This window comes from Aspergillus alliaceus (assembly GCF_009176365.1).
Source record: "Aspergillus alliaceus strain CBS 536.65 unplaced genomic scaffold BDW43scaffold_24, whole genome shotgun sequence".
Taxonomy (NCBI): domain Eukaryota; kingdom Fungi; phylum Ascomycota; class Eurotiomycetes; order Eurotiales; family Aspergillaceae; genus Aspergillus; species Aspergillus alliaceus.
In genome coordinates this window covers 237,368-253,978 of record NW_022474707.1, presented here as the reverse complement: position 1 = coordinate 253,978, position 16,611 = coordinate 237,368, and the positions used below count along the sequence as shown (strand labels likewise).

The 16,611-nt window shown below is 46.2% G+C and overlaps 2 protein-coding genes across 2 annotated transcripts; both read right to left on the bottom strand.

Annotated features, from left to right (window-relative positions):
- Window positions 1-2,840: 2,840 nt before the first annotated feature.
- On the bottom strand, window positions 2,841-5,544 carry BDW43DRAFT_93818 (uncharacterized protein). The gene is made up of 2 exons (XM_032050745.1): window positions 5,104-5,544; window positions 2,841-5,045 (listed from the first exon to the last, which is right to left on the bottom strand). Exon 2 carries the CDS (start codon window positions 4,949-4,951, stop codon window positions 3,134-3,136), a length of 1,818 nt encoding a protein of 605 aa, XP_031899939.1. The 5' UTR covers window positions 4,952-5,045; window positions 5,104-5,544; the 3' UTR covers window positions 2,841-3,133.
- A 3,195-nt stretch (window positions 5,545-8,739) lies between these two features.
- On the bottom strand, window positions 8,740-10,852 carry BDW43DRAFT_277361 (DHHC family palmitoyltransferase). The gene is made up of 6 exons (XM_032042056.1): window positions 10,548-10,852; window positions 9,986-10,490; window positions 9,811-9,934; window positions 9,712-9,752; window positions 9,050-9,651; window positions 8,740-9,003 (listed from the first exon to the last, which is right to left on the bottom strand). The coding sequence occupies exons 1-5, from the start codon at window positions 10,654-10,656 to the stop codon at window positions 9,090-9,092; spliced, it is 1,341 nt and encodes a 446-aa protein (XP_031899938.1). The 5' UTR covers window positions 10,657-10,852; the 3' UTR covers window positions 8,740-9,003; window positions 9,050-9,089.
- Between the last annotated feature and the right edge of the window lie 5,759 nt (window positions 10,853-16,611).

Genomic DNA, 16,611 nt, shown 5'->3' with positions numbered 1-16,611 from the left:
AAAAAAAAATCATCGATGTCAACGAATAACCAGTCAGATTGATCACCCCGGAAGAACATGTGATCCGAGCCCCCCCAGGACAGGGCGCAACCTTCCAATCTATGTACTTGTACCTAAAATACCTAAAGGCAACCGGTATTCTCCGGCCCCACCATCCGGCGAAAGACAACCGACGGAGGGGTTTCTGGACCTCAACGGGAAGGGGAAAAAGAAATAGCTGCTACTACTGCTGCCACTACCACCTACCTCTTACCTACTAACCAGCTAGCCAGACCACACCAACATATTAAATTATTTTTAGGACAAGCGACACAGACAGGACAAGTGGACCAAAAAAAAAAAGAACCAAAAAAAACCCATCATCCTAATTTCTCCCTCCATTAACTTATCATAGCAATAATCCAACCAAAAGTTGCCTGTCTCATCTTCTCTATGCGGGTACTCCGCACGTCCTAATATAACTGACTCGTACACACCCGTCATGCCTGCCATTAACACCCACTTAATGCGTCCAAGACATGCAATCACCTCAGTACCAGAACAATATCTACCTACCTGCAGCCCCCTATCTATAATGATGCGGTAGTTGGCACATCCGAGAAGGTAACTGTACCTAGCAGACCTTACTAACGGAAAAAGTGACCAATACGCGAATCAGTAAATTAGACTCGCTTACGTCCAATTAAAGACCATGTTCATGTTTCATCCTTGGTGTGGTTTTTGCACTGACGCCAACGCGGACTAACGGCGGGTGATTAGCGGGCGTCTCCTTGGACTTTGACTTCCCGGTGAAATTTTCACCGTTGGTTTTGTTTATGGTCTTTTTTTTTTTTTTTTTTTTTTTTTTTTTTTTTTTTTGTATGGGTATCTTGAGATGGACCATTGGGATTGGGGGGAAGCAAGATTTTGGGTGTTATGTTATTGTTAGTTAGCACATGCGGGTTGGTGTAGGAGAATGGAAGGGGGGAAGTATATTCCGAGGTTGAACTGAGGTTACTACTTAGTACTAGTAGGTAGTAAGTAGTAAGTAATTCATGGGGGAGTGATTTGAAGGAGGGACAATAGAAAATGAAAACGAAAAAAGAAGCAAAAATTAAATTAAAAAAAAATTCAACGACTCCAAAAAGTAAGTTAAGGCAAAACCATCATAGAGTTTAGTAAATATTCACCGACAGGCTCAACAATGTGAGCAGTGTCAAAAGTTATTTAATTTATCTTTTTTATTCCTGCCCCCCCCGTTTAATTCAATGCAGAAGCGTTGTGAGGAAGTAATGATCTAACGACGATCCCTTTCCTTCCCAGGCATACTATGCTCTCCAGTACGGAGTTAGATACTGGGATAGCCTGAAGTATGTACTAGGTAGAGTTCCTACCTACCTACGCCCTCCCATACGAGGGAGACCCAAACCCAAAAACTATAATAATTAAATAGTAATAAATCCCTCCAATGTGTCATGGTCGAACCCCAAAAATATTGTAATACTACATAGTATTATCGCGCATCACTACTTATCCTGGAGCAAACATACATGACAGACGGCCACACGGTCTGAATTAATCAGAAGTAATCATATTTTTCGCCGCCCAGTCTGACCTAGTTTGCCGATAATCCGAAAGGATTGTCGACCACCAGGCAACACATCCAACAATTGCCTCGTATCCCCAGATGTGATTGGAAGGCTCGCTTTTACTGTCTTCCGTCATCCGGATACTAGCGGTCTTGGAAATGCAACGATCCTCGGACAACTCGGGATTTAACTTAGGGGCATGTTTGTTTGTTTTTTTCCCCTCCTCGAGACGAGATGAACGAAGTAGCTTCCTACGCGCCACAGCATTGGTTTTTTTTTTTAATTTAATTTTTGACCATCCACCCACCCACCCACACATACATACATACATACACATCCGATAATCTTTTTGGAGAAGGGAGAGAATTCCAGCGGCGAATGACAACGCCGGTGCTATCGCTATACCGGATTGTCCTTTTCTCTCTCTCTCTCCTTTTCTATTTTTGACAGATGACAAGAGATTTTAGTGACAATATAACAAATTCAAAAAACCAGGCCTCGGAAAAAAGAAAAGAAAAAAACAAAAGAACAAAATTCAACGGTTGACAGATAAAAGGATCAGGGGACCCTTGTCTTCCCGTCGATTCCTTGTAGACGTGCGTGCGATAAAACATGTTCATCCGCTGCGGGAGAGTTGCGTTAGGATGCGCCTATAGGATCTCTAAAGTCAAACTAAAAAGGAAGCTAAACGCGGGCGATGCGACGTCCGACGCTGATCGAAATATAGGGCTTACATCTATCGACAACCGGACGTGGAGAATTGGCTTATGAGAACGAATGGCTTGACTTCTCCGTACCGGAAACAGTAAAAGAAGGAGCAGACAGAAAAGAGAGACTGGGAGGGAGGGGGAAACAAACAACAAGTGACAACACTCTGCAGAAGCACGCAACTCTGGGTCAGTGTAGTACACACTGCTCTCCGTATCTTCCTGATCTCGTATCATAAGCCAGTCACCGGAGGTTCCCGCGTAGTACAACATAACTCATACGAGTAGTCAGGAGACTTGCAAGATTGTCTTTCTTCACTGCTAATTGGACCGCTCTATGTTTGCTTAGAAAATGACTTGGCCAAAATGATGTATACAATGATGCAATAAATAACCCTCAGCGAATAGCCAATACAACAAAGTCCAGCTTGATTGATCGCTTCACTCTTCACATGGACAATAAACATCATCAACTATTCATCCGCACGTCTTATGTCTTATGTTGTAATTGTCCACAACCCATTATCCGTTTCAAAACTTCATTTCTTACCCGTGACTTCATGTGTACAGTTCAGTGGAAATCAGAACAATCGGAAATGTTAAACAGGGAAGGAGGGAGAAAAGCAAGGAACAATGTGCCAAATCATAACAGATTGTTTGTCATGCTGCTGAATTTACAGGCTCTGCCGTTCGGTGCAAGTCTGCTGCTGGCTTGTCTTCGATCGTCAGAGGATGATCATCATCGTCCTCCTCATCGTCGCTCGAGAAGTCCTCTACCGCACGGCCACGTCTGCGGTCTTCCTCTCGCCGCCGACGTCGCTCCTGGATATATTCGTGGTGACGAGCATCTACAAACAGTCAGTATCGGAAACTCAAAACGCTAGGAACGTTCGGGCCAACCATACCTCGTATCTCTTGAGTTTTGACTGCATACGCTTGAATTTCCTCTTTAGATAGTACCCGCAGAACTATCACGTAGTCCGACCGTTCCTCAAAGCGCTCACGGCCAGCTTCCAGAGCCGCAGGGTTGACCAGTCGGCGGTCAATTTTAGTCCATCTCGCTCCAGGAGGGATTCCTTTCTTGTGCGCGTCCTTCAGAGGTGCCACTCCTTCTCGTACAGGGTTAGGTTCCTCTGGGAATTTGTCTGTAGGGGTCTTTAAAATCCCTCTGGGTGGAGTATCAGAAGCTGTAGATTCTGCCTTTTTGTCATCCCCACGACTAGCTGGTTCGGGATGGTCCGCTTCCTTCGTGTTAGGACTATCTCGTGTACGATGTCGCGAGTGAAATCGGTGTCGTCGAGGTTGCTCAACTGTGAGGTGTTGAGATGGGCGGTCGCTACTGCTTGTAGAACCATGAGATCCACTACGTCTCTGGTGGGGCAACACCTCACGTCTATACTTCCTCGTGTCCTCGTCTGACGTGTATGCATCCGAATCGCCGTCGACTCGGCGCCTGGACGACCTTTGTGCTCGACTATGACGTGCTCCATGATCGTGATCGTGCAAGCGATGGCGCTCAGCTCTTTGAGACTGATTGTAGTCGTCGTATACACTGCCTAGGACAGCCGTCCCTAGGCCAGTAGTAGACCCTGGGATAGCGTGATCATTAGCTACGGAATTCCTCAACCCGCCGTCGTCGTGTAATTGTCGACTATTTCGATCGCCATCATGCCGCCGGCGCTGATGCCGACGTCGATGAACATCGTCGTAATCACTCCTGTAAGAGGAATATCCTTCATCCGCCTCCTGGTGTAGCGAAACTGGATTCCGTCGCCTGGACCGCCGGTATGCACTAGCGATGTCGATATCGCTATCCGCAGTGCCATGGGTCGAACGCCGCACTCGCGGATCCCACTCAAGTCTGTCAAAACCTCTTGTAGATGGGGGAGGCCTTGGCGAACGAGACTCTACCCTTGGTAGCAATTGGGGGTCGTCGATTCCGGTCAAGCTCTGGGGTCTCTCTCCCCAATATGAGCCTCGGTCGTGACGCAACCGCGCGGCAGAGTCTTTCTCAAATTGCTCACGAGGGTTGGTGTAGGAGTAAGCATCGTAATCGTCAATGTCCTCTCCTTTGCGAAGGCCACCCGGCGGCGGATATCGCGAGCGCCTATTGTGACCATGCTCCCTGTAGGCGCTGTGGAAAATTGGCGACCTCATCGGTCGATCATTCGGGTCCAACCGTCCTGTATCGCTGGCATAATCGATATGGGAGATGGAGAGAGGATGACGCCGGTGGTGTCGAGACGAAGAGGATGGCATCAGATGGTGATCTTGGTTTGTAAGAGGGCTAGGAGAACGGCGATGGCTTGTTGTTACCACGGGGGGTGCTCTGGGCCCATGAAGACGGCCAGGGGCCAGATGGGTGTCTGCAGCGGACGTGGTGCTGCTCCGTTGCCTTGGACGGATCGCATATTCCGTCCGCAACTTCGTAGAATGGCCAGCGTCTCGATAGGTTTTAGAGGAGACCTGCTGGGCTTCTAAACCTCCTTCTCGAAAATATCGGGGGTCGTACGCCGTCACCACATAAGGACTGGATGAGTGGCCCGAGTATGTGGATCGACTGGCGGAGGGGTCGTAGGAAGAGCTGAGCTGCACCGTTCCGGTGGAGGCTCGCATGGGATCAATCATACGTGAGCCGCTCGGAGACATGGACCGGTAGTGTGCAGTAGGGCTCATTCCAATGCCTTGCTGACAATGGTGCGAGGTATATACCAAGACCGATCGTAGAAATGCGGAGGCGGGCAACGTTTGATTCGAAGAAAACAAAGCGCTGAAATAAGCTCTGTCAGGGCGACGTCAGGAATTTAAAGGAGATAGACAAATCAGACGTAGAAGACACAAAGAATTTACATGAAATCCACAGAATAGGGTAGAAATTTGCTGTCTGGAAAAAATAGAACCCTTTGGGCACCAGGCCAGGAAAGTAGTCAATGAACTAAAGAAAGTTAAGGCTGAGGGGCAAAAAAAGAAAAGGAGCTAGTACTGGATGCCTGAACCCGCAGGCCACGAGAGAGGAAGCGAGATAGCACGAGCGGAGAGACGACGATATTTATGATTGATAGTGGATCACAGGAGCTTTCACAACGAGATGTCGGCAGCCGGACAATAAAAATAAAAAGAATACTGAACAATAACGGATGGTGGACAAACCGTCAGAATGGAGATTGACCATAAAGAATCCAAATAATCTTCTTTAGGAGTCTTCAGTGGGCTGTGACGAAAGAGGGTCCTCGACGACGCGCACTAACAACGGTCAGAGACTAATGATGGCATAGATCACCACAGAAAGTGGAACACCAACCAGATTATATAATTAGTAAGGTTAGATTGCCTCCCGTAAGAATCGAGTACTCGCCCCAGCAGGGCTCCCTTAATAGATAGTTGTGATTCGTTCAAGGTTTGAAGTGAAGAGATATGCAGTCTCAAGAGGTAGGTTATTTTATTATTTCTTACATTGTCGGTAGGAATAGAGTGAATAGTGTCTGGGGGATACCGGTAAAAGAAGGAAAAAGTAACCATGGATGCCAATGGCTTGGGGCCGCTCCCGTGCCATTGGGTGCTTGTTGTATGTTTTCATGTTTGCACCCCCTCCCATGGTCACGCCCCCTTCGGATCATCTCTGTTTCCTTTTCCGCAACTCAATCGCTTTGCTTCCACCAACCATTCGGATCAATGCCAAAGAAGAGCCTCAGGGTATGACTCGGATAAGAGGTATCACAAGGCCTCACTGCCTCTCAGCATTTCCCATATCGGTCTCAAAATCGGGATGACGATGCCGGTTCAACCGCTCTTCAACCTTCATTAGGTCTTTGTCTCCACTGCTCCGGTTTTAACCGTGGTGATAGTGATACAACTACTATGGCACTAGTAGTTCCTGACCTATAATGTGTAGTTGCAGTCTATCGAGCACGCTTCACATCATCCGTCAAGGCCGTCAATGTTCACTTTTGATTCGGGGTGAGAGCGTCCCCGTTGTCTAAGTATTGGCGGGCGAATCACCCGCTCTCCCGTATCCACCATTTCCACCTACCGTCGCCAAGCGATGCATCGGGTGCACATTGCTGTCTACTAGTCTAAGCGCAGGAAGAAGCACCGCATCAATGACATCATCTAATGGGTGGTACTGCCACTCGGGATCTCGATGTGGGCTCGCCTAGCCCAAGTATCTGTACTACGGAATAAAATTAAGGAACTTAAAAGTGGGGTCGCCGAATTTCTAGAAAAATACTCCCAAGGGGTGTATGTACGAACTATGCACCCTTGAATGCGGACAATCTTTCATAGAATCAATCTACAGGCATTGCTAAAAACCCCGCTTAGTATCTTATGGTCATGATGAATGTCTACGCATGCGTTTGTGATGTCGACTCGCAGGTGATCGAAAACTCCCCAAGGCTCAGCTCAGCACGGGCAACCGGGCACCTCCCGTCTCGTCATCAGGAGGCCCAATAGTAGTGGGGAATCCCCGATTCTCCCTTGCTTGATCGTGAGGGTTTTCGGCGATAGCGTTGGGTATTGAGCGCCTTGAAACAACTTTCACTCTCCCTTACCCACACATTTGCTTCACTTTTCTCGCCTCTAGCTTCCTTGCTCTTTACCGGCCGAGCAAAGAGGTTGCGGGATTTCTTTTAACTTCACCTGTCGCTGTGGTAAATTTCTTCTTCTGTAACCGAGGTGCAACCCGTCAGGGTTAACCGGGTCCTAATTACGATCAGGTCACATCCTTGAGTGCATCCATAGCACAATTTTGACACGGGATATCAGCATGTTGAAACGCCCTACTTATGTAGGCAATTGAAACCGTTGTTAGAGAATCTGTTCGTCACATGTCACCAAAGGGTATTCCGGGTTTGTGTATATGCATGAATATCACCCTGGTACCTTGGGATCCCTTTCCACTGAAGAATAACGACCCCATCTACGACCCATCGGTGCTGAGCAGTTTTTTATATGTGTCTATCTACATAAAACCTCTCTCATTCATGTACCGCCCATCTTATAATGACAAAGGATGAATGTCTACGCGAAGCTTTCACAATTAAACCTGAGGAAGCTTCTGGCCACAAGCTCAGGTATCCAATGATAACAATCATTGCGGACATCGCAAAACCAGCTACTAACCTACTCAGCCACAGCTGTGCCCTAGAGTTAGCCCAGCCCAGAGCTTAGATTTCCAAATCTACGACTCAATGACCCATATTTAGGGCTTCGGATGACGTACTGATCATGTGGCATAGGCCTCCGGGGGTGCCTACATTCTTTGTCCCTGGTTTTACAGATGCTTGATAGTGGGAAGTCACATATGACATTAGACCTTCGAGACCTGAGCCTCATTCAAATTCTCGATCTCATTGCATTGCGCGTCAGGCACAATCTTGCTCACAGCACGAGCCCAAGATACTGGGTGTTGACATCCCAACCTATCTCAAATGGACTTCGGTGAATTCAACGAAAGTGTTTTGGTAGGGCACACTGGCAGAAGGATTCGGGTTCGTGCCCTGCAATGCCCGTGGTAAACGTTCAGAAGGGCAAAACACGACGCTTCACCTGGTGCTTGAGAGTGGTATATAAAGTCGGTTCGAAACGACCGGAAACTTTATCCTTATCTTTTTCTCTGCCATCCTAAGTCATTCCATGGCATTACACCCCTAGTCATCGAGAAGTATAATATCGCAGCCGATTTAATTCCGCAAGATAGATTAGATCTCCTCTCAACCGGTACATACTTTGCCCCTTCCATAATCTCCTTCTATCTATTCCTGATACACATTAGAACACTCTCCTCTTAGCCAAACGACATACCTTGGTTGTCCATCTATCACCGGAAAACATCTACATATCTCCTACCTTAAAATGGCACATAACACTCCGCTAGCCCCTCAACACATTCAGAACGCCTCCCGGCCCAGCATGGTCGGATGGTGGATATGCTGTTCATGTGGTTGCGAGAACAACCCTGCTTTGAGTCCCGATCAGTGCGCTGTTTGCGGACACAGTAAATGCCCTTACTGCCCCCAGGCTTGACAACAATGACGGATAACTTCCGATGCTAAATTCTGTACTACTTCTGCTTCTGCTTTGTTTTCGTCTTTTTTCTATACCCCTTTTTGGTTATCTTCTGATGGGAATATTTCGGCTTTATCTTCTATATAATATATAGCATAGTGGTCTTTTTTCGGGTTTATTAGGGTGATCCGCTTTACAATGTACTATTATTCTTGGCTTTTACTTTATTTGGTTTGTTTTTATTTTTATCTTTATTAAGGGATTAGAGTTAGTTGTACGTCATTGAAGTACTTGGAATGCTGTTGTAGGTGAAGAACCACGTGAGCAGATATCGTCAGGGATGTTAACTTTCTTTGTACTACTTTCTATATGTAGAGAGATTATAGGTCGCGGACTATCTCATGTAGATAATGACATAGGCAGGAGTAGTGATAGAATATTGTTTTTTGTTGCTGCTCTACGGGGTTATCTGCACGTCATGCATACATATGTATTTATTCTCGGCTATTTAATGGCTTATCATTAGTTATGTTTAGTCTTATGTACCAATAGGCTGGAGTATTTCTCACGGCACTGAGGCTATATATCTCTACTCTTATTAATGTATGTTATTGATTGCTTCGTGTGGTCCAAGTTAGCCAGTGATACTGTGCCCAAAAGCCTGTAAAGGTGTTGAACAAAAAGAAATTCCCAGGTGCAATGCTTGAATAAGGATCGAGCATCTTCCAGAATTAGCAAAACTCCCGCATGATGGTGATGGGTATATACCGCCGCAATGTTCCCAGTATCTATTAACCGAAATTGTATCTCAACTGTGCTGTTTATGTTTGCTTCGTCTCCGTTTACGCTTCGATGCCCTATCTCTAGGCTCGCTATCTTCCGCCATGGGATGCTCGAGTCCGGCCTCGGCCTTTAGCCTCTTTACCACCGGCCCAAGCGCAAAAGCGCTTTCCAGACTACTATGATCTGCACATGGGCTATGCTTGAGAGGAAGTAACCAATCAAAAAGAGAGTAACCCAAGACTTGTTGGAGGTTTTTGAAAGAAGTACCCAGGTCGAAAGGATTTTCGCCTGGGAGGGTCTGGAGAACAGCAAATACATGCTGTTCTCCTGCTGGCTGATATTGCTGGTGCTCTGCTATATCCTCCGCATTTGGAGGCCTCGGGGGTAAAGGGTAAGTTATAGTACGGAATGTCGGTGCCCACCGGGAGTTGGGATTGAGCTTGGAAAGCATATGCCCGGGCACACGTATAGCCAATGTCCAAACCGCAGACCGACGATTCAAGTTCTCAATTGTCGTCAAATTATACATAGCCAGCTGTACAGAGCTGAGAGTCATTCCAAAGGCGAAAACCCCAAAAAGACAACTCCTATGATTAATTAGAAGACTATTCAATGAGACGACAGCGATTGCAGCTGCGCGTACTTACAGTCCAATGCCAACAGCCCAATGAGGGTTCACCTCGCCAGTCTTGAAAGGTTAGTCGAGTCATGGCAGGCTTTACTACGCTAAAGAGATATGCACTTACTTCTCGTCGGAGCTCAGCAGTAAATATCGCACAAACAATAAGAGCAAACGTGCAAAAGACGGTGGTATAGGACACAAACTGAATGAAGAATTTAAATGATGTTTCCGAGACCACACCTCCTACCCTTGTAATGGTTAGTAAGGCCGTGATTTCCGAAAAGAGAAGCATGACCCACCAAGGACAGAAGTGATCCATTTTACGAACACACCGGTCTACTTCCCGACAATGGTGCGCTCTGTCTGTCTTGTACTGACAACAAGTAGAACAGTATGTAGGCCTTCCATCTGGCTGACACACAAACACATCCTTCGTATAAAAGCTTTCCAATCCTTTCGTATCTAGGGGAAATGCGTTTCCTCCAGCGTTGTGATCGACGCCCCTTTCAATATCTACCTCATCCGATATGTCCGATTTCTCTGTTGTTTTCGGCATTCGATGGCTTCTCTTCCTCCGCTTGCTCTCCCGGCGATGTGGAGTCGGCACCTCGGCGTTCTGTTGATCAAGAAGTGATGGAGATCCTCGTGGGAGGAAGCCGGGATTCCAGATGACATTATACAATAGCCGAAGGTACGTTACAATCACCGGAATGAGGAAAACGTAATATACAGTAACTATCGCTGCTCCAGTACCAATTCTAGGGCTGCGATCATACTTCGGTAGAGGATGGATAAGGTAGTCGACTATATTTGAAGAGCGAATTAGCATCACCTTCGATCCGAGAATGGGGGAAAACTTACTACACAGAGGTTTTGTAATGGCGTATGAGGCGTAAATGACAGTACAAAGCAACACCAGAGGTATAATCCTAGCTACCGCTATACTGACGCGCCTGTCTGGACGCGCCATCGGAAATTAAAGGTGAAAGGGATGAAATTGCCTTCGCATTGAGGCGTACTAAGGCGGATAGGTATAGAATTGAATCGGAACCTGTATCTATACAAAAAAGAAGAAACGAATATGTACAGCTACCACACGAGGCACTACCAGCCGGGGAAATGAAAGCCTTGGGCTAACTGGGAAAATATGGCCGGCAGGGAGAAGAGGAGAGTTGTTGCCTCTGTCCTGAGGAACGTGATAGCCTGGTGCAAACCCGTCAAACCTCAAACAGGACGACGTCATGTGCTGTCACATGATGACAAGCGACTTTTTAGTTTCACCCTCTCTATCTAATCACGATCTCCCAACTATTTCATAGATACCCGTGCTGCCAAATTTACATGATGTTCCGTGCACAACCAACACAACGATTGATGGGTAAAGGGCCTTGGCATGGACATCCCATCCCCTTCATGTCTTTGATCTCATCATCAATGTGATCAACAACAAGGATCTTGCTAGGCGGTAATGTCAGGTTTAGATTAACTCCCTCAAGATCTGGCCTTACAGAATGCGATTGAGATCCACCCAAGCATTGTCTCTCGCCTTTTTTTTCTTCTTCTCTCGTACATTCCATTAAAGCGCGCTTTTTGATGAAATACGCTTTTGAAAGGTTTTAAAATTTCTGCCTATGAGTTTGTATCAACGTAAAGAGTCCCCATTTGAGATGCGAACGTCATCGGGACGGGAATAACATGGAGACCTGAAACATATCATTTAGTCTGGGTCCAATAGGTGTCACTTGTTGAACGTGGTATCGGTATAGCAGGACGGTAGCCTTGTAGAAGGATCGTGCCAAGAGGGGAGAATATGCGACATCTCTGAGTTGATTCAAAGTGGATGCAAGCAAGTACAAGCTTTACGCATGACGCAGGATTTAGCATTCCCTTTTTTTGCTCCAGGTATCAACATATTGTACTCCTAGGATTGGTGATCAGTCGATTAGCTCCTAGGAGCTTTTGTTTGATGCTTTGTGCTGATTTTGACGTAGGCACATATTGGATGCCATGACCACGTCTAGACTATGAGCGAGTTATGAGTTGAGTTACGACATCACCTCACCGTTGTGAAGGGAGAGGATCAGAGAGAAGAAAAGAAATTTGAGATGGCAAAAACAAAGGAGAGAAGGCGGGAGAAGAGAAAAAGCGAAAACAAGAAGATTTCGGGGAAATAGCATGATCAAAAGAAGAACAGCGAGTGTGTCATTTTCCCATGAAAGTAATGGTCATTCTTCGTGTCGGGCGTCATACAAACCCGCAGTGTGCAGGGTTGTGGATGGCCTTGGGACTATAGCAGGCAGCAAACAGGGATGCCTGCTGAGTCGGAAGCTGGGGTGGGCGTTTTTGACCGACAGAAGCACTAGTAACTGCACTTGTGGGCTCCCATAATGGGCAAAAAATGACGGTAAGGGCCAGAAGGCTTAAGATTGCGATAGAGAGAGAGGTGCTGAGCTGGAGGACTGAGGCTCTAGGGTCGTTGCCTGAATGGTAGGGTACCTTGCCTAGTACCCATACTAGTAAAAGTGGAGAACACTTTGCCCGATCCAGCATCTTATCCAGGCTATGCTTCGTCTGCATCCACTTAATTAACAGGGAAAAGGAAAGGTATGGAGAGAAACAGCAAAAAAGATTAATCAGTTTCAAGCCAGAAAAATACAGGCAAAATGCGCGGGGATGAACGGGCAAAACTGAGTGCCCCAAGCCTTGTCAGTCTTCCGCCTTTTGGAAGACATTCCGCCCACGCCGACAATGAATTGAGTCAACTTGCTGCAGGATTCTTTTAATCCTTCTTCTAAGGCCGCCAGTGTATGATTCATAGTGCTGCTGAATGTTGTTCAAGGTGATCTAGACACATAACAGCCGGGGCGAAAATAATATCCTGCCAAGCCACTTTTTTGATCTACTTCCTAAACGGCCCCTTATTGCAGAAGATTACACTTACCCGATGCCTGAGGTAATATGATTTTAGCCCCGATTGGGGCAGAGTAGTGGCCTGGGGCTTGCCTGATATGTCGAAGCCACACTATTCAGGCGAAGACTGCCTTGTCATTGTCAGAGTGATTCACCTTTCTCGTCTTCCATCTCTATTTAAACCTCTCTAGCTTCCTCTCCCATCTTGAATCTCATTAACAGCAAACAATTTGACTCTTACTGACTCTCTCATACACTCTTCGATCATCGTCGCTCATCCCTATTGAACATTGTCTTCCACTGCCTCTAGCTACCACTACTTCATCCTCTGCAGCATCCTCATTGATTGATACTGCACCTTGCACTCTCCACCCTCTATCTAGGCAGAGAACAATTGTAACCAACATAATGCCTTGCTACCACGAGTTGTCGCCCTTCTCTCAAGTCCCCTCTCATGTCGAGCGCAGGGACTCGGTCAGCTCCCTGAGCTCGGTATCGTCCATTATGGAGGACGACTCCTTGGTTCATCGGCCATCCATCTCCCATGTGGATGTGCCTGGAAGCTCTCTCCGAGGCCTCTCCGGCCATGTTAAGAGCAATTCATACCTTTACATCTGCTGCAAGTGTCATGATGGACCGAAACTATACACCTACCAACCCAAGTGTGTTATGTGCTCCCACACTGTCTGCTCCGACTGCCAGTATGTGAAGTAGTGCTCCAGAGCCTTCCGAGCGCCTGAGGTAAGAGCTTCCGGATTGGATACTAGTGTGGTAACCTGAAGCTGACATGGTTGTTTAGTGTTAAATTACTATTTCTTTTAATGTCGAGACGGGATCTTACGACGTCAACGCGTTTCTGATGGTTATCTGAGCGATTTCATTATGAGCATGGCACGGAACATGAAACAATCATGGGCAAGGGAGTCTTGGAATGGTTTCTCTAGCTTTTTCTTTCTTTTTATCTTGGAGTGTTTAATCATGCATGAGGTGCATAGACTTTACCGGTTCCAGCGTTCGGATTATTGTTGATGTTTTGAGTTTCGTGATGGGCCCATGGGGCCGCTGCACGACTGAGTATAGCTGGACTATACTTAGCCGAAGGGTGCCTTGCTTGCAGCCGGAACCATGGGTCGTGGGGCATATCCATTGTTATTATTATGGCTACTTTATTTTCGTTGCTTAGATGTTGCTATTAGAGCTCTGATGTTTGTATTCTAATGAAACCAAGTTTTGTTTATTTTTGGCATCTTTTCATTACTATAGTAGGGCTCGATTTAATTTATTAAGTAGTGCTTCCCGCCTTTCTGCCTGGCCTGGTCACCCCGTAACCCGAAACCCTCGCTGGTTTCTAACGACAGAAAAAGAAAAAGAAAAAGTCAGAGCATTAGATAAAAACGATAGCCAATCAATGAATTGTACACATTTTTAGAGATCAATAAATAGATACAAAACATTTGCCACCTGTCATCCGTACCGGACTCTCTAAAAATTGACAGGGTGCATACCATACATAACACGTGTGGTCGATCCGCCCCAAGTTCAAACGAACCACAGACCCCCGTATTCCAATTTCCGCAGCTGAGCCCATGGACAAGCTCGAGGCTGACTTCTGGTAGGCTAGTTTCCCGAGCCTCAAGTCTTGGTCTACCAGTCAGGACTCAGACTGGCAAAGACCTGCAGATCATGCAAGCCACTTTCTGGCTCTTTTCTTTCTTACTTTCCCATCCCAAGTTGATCCCACCGCCCTTTCTGCCGGTAACAGTATGCGTTTAGCCCTATGCTGGTGAGAAAATGGCGGTCTTGCGGCGTTTTTCGGCCTTGGTTACTATCTTTTGACGATTATTTCTCCGCTCTTTCGGGTTCTGCATGTTCAGGTCTGATGACTCTTATCTCGTAGATCTTCTTTTCTCTGTACTTCCTGTCTTTCCACCATACGGATTGAGTCTCAACCTGGCCGAGAGGCTGTGTTCGTGATCTCTTTCTTGTCGCAACGAAAAGGTCGTACAAAGTAGCCATCTAGAACCCAACACTCTGGAGAGCCTGGCGTTCGATCGTGAGTGCAAAAGACTCTGGGAAATAGAAAAGGGAGAAAAAAAAATCTAGTAATAATAATAAAACGGGGAAATATAGTATTCAATTAAATTAGACATCTACTAAGCCATCATTCGGGCTCGGCCAAATCAAGTGCCCGTCAAAACGGGTCTCTATAACTATGGAGGGTGTAAGACGGCACCCGTTCTCCCAACCCCACTTGCTGTCGAAGAGCGTGGGACAACATTCCGAAACCCGTCAGAGAAAAGAAAAAGCCACATGGTGTAATCTTGGCATGATATTACGGCTATAATTATGTCTATATCATTCCATTGCTAGGGGTTCATCCTAGTTCACTACCGTATATATTCAACGTTACTTCGTATGTAGATTCTTTTTGTGTCGATCTTCTGTATGACAATCTGCTATTTCTAGACTTGTCAGATTTCCCACCTGAAACTTGCAGTGCCTTTGTGCTGTAAAAAATAAATCCGGGGGGCGGTTACTATTGTAATTCAGACCGGAACATGCAGTACAAATCTGATCTATTGCTGCGTGTTGGAGCATTCAGGGACTGATTAAGACATGCATGGATCTATACATATCCCCTTGTTCTGGTTTTTATGTGTCTCTGAAAATAAACATCAGGGCGCATGTTGTGTTGATTTGTGATAACTCCTTTAGTACATTCCTCGTAGCACTACATTAATATGTCGAAGTCGACCAGATCATTTCTCCAGGCTTCGATTTGTAAGACTTTCTCCAGATAGTGATTCAACATCTATGGGATACAGTCATATTTCCCCCATAATAGCCACCACATATACCAAAAACACCCGACCGCTTGATAATCTCCGCCGAGATTTTAGAAATCAAGATTCCAGACATGATATCACACAGACCAGTAATTGTAAGCAAAATTAATAAGCAGCTTTCAGCCTTAAACAAAAGTACTAGCACACGCTACCAGCTACCCGGGTACTTGGTTCATGTATGATTATTTTTGAATTTTTATTTTTAATAATTTATTTTTCAAAATTTATCTGTGGTCTTATTTCTCACCTGCGTTAACGGACACCCATTAAGCCGTTTGATTTTAGTTCCATCCACTTTTCTGGATCAGAAAAGGTAATACGGTCACTTGCTCAGCTCCTACCGTATCGAAATCCAATCCGTCCCCCGTTTGTTGGTTGTTGGTGTTACCCTAAATGCATTTACTCTATCAGAATGTCTCGCGGCACGGATCAGTAACTATAGATAGCACTCTTAGTTTTAGTTTTCAGTTTTAGTTTAACTCTTTTCCTTCTTTCTTCATTCCAAGATATGGATTCATTACTTTTTAACTGGCTGTCTCGTCAGCGATGTCAGGATCCAGGAACAGCACAGCCCCAAATGCTGAAGACTGGGGAATGCTAAGGGGAGATTAGTATCGTGCTAGTTCATAGTGTTAGTGGTCGCCCTGATGTAACTTAACCTTCCATGCATGCCTGAGTCAGAAGGTCATAGGATTCCTGATGAGTCAGTTCTTTTGAGCAGGAAGCTTCAGTGACTCAGTTGGTCTTTGTATTCCTTGCTGGATGGGTCAGAAGTTGATGGAAGAGCAGGTGACACTGTTCCTTCGGGGGTTGTCGTTGCGACCTCGTCCTAAAGTATCCGAACTAGGACTTTCTGTGCGGGGAGCCTGGCAGGTCACGGGTAAATTACGGAGTCGGGCCCTTCGGGCTGATCATTGGGGGCCGACCAATGGAAGCCCTTGAGTAGACGCCCGTTTGCGCCTTGGGGTTAGGTCTTCGGTCATAGGCGCTAGACGCCCCGCTCCACTCCGCCTACGAATAAAAAAGATTATCAAGGGAGTCAAAAACAAAAATTAACAAGATAGATTAAATCAGTTAATGCAGTATTGGTCGTTTGTTCATTGCTATGTACTCCTATGATCCGAATGCCCGGCTGTACAATCGCATTCTTCCACTCCTCCCGGAGGAAG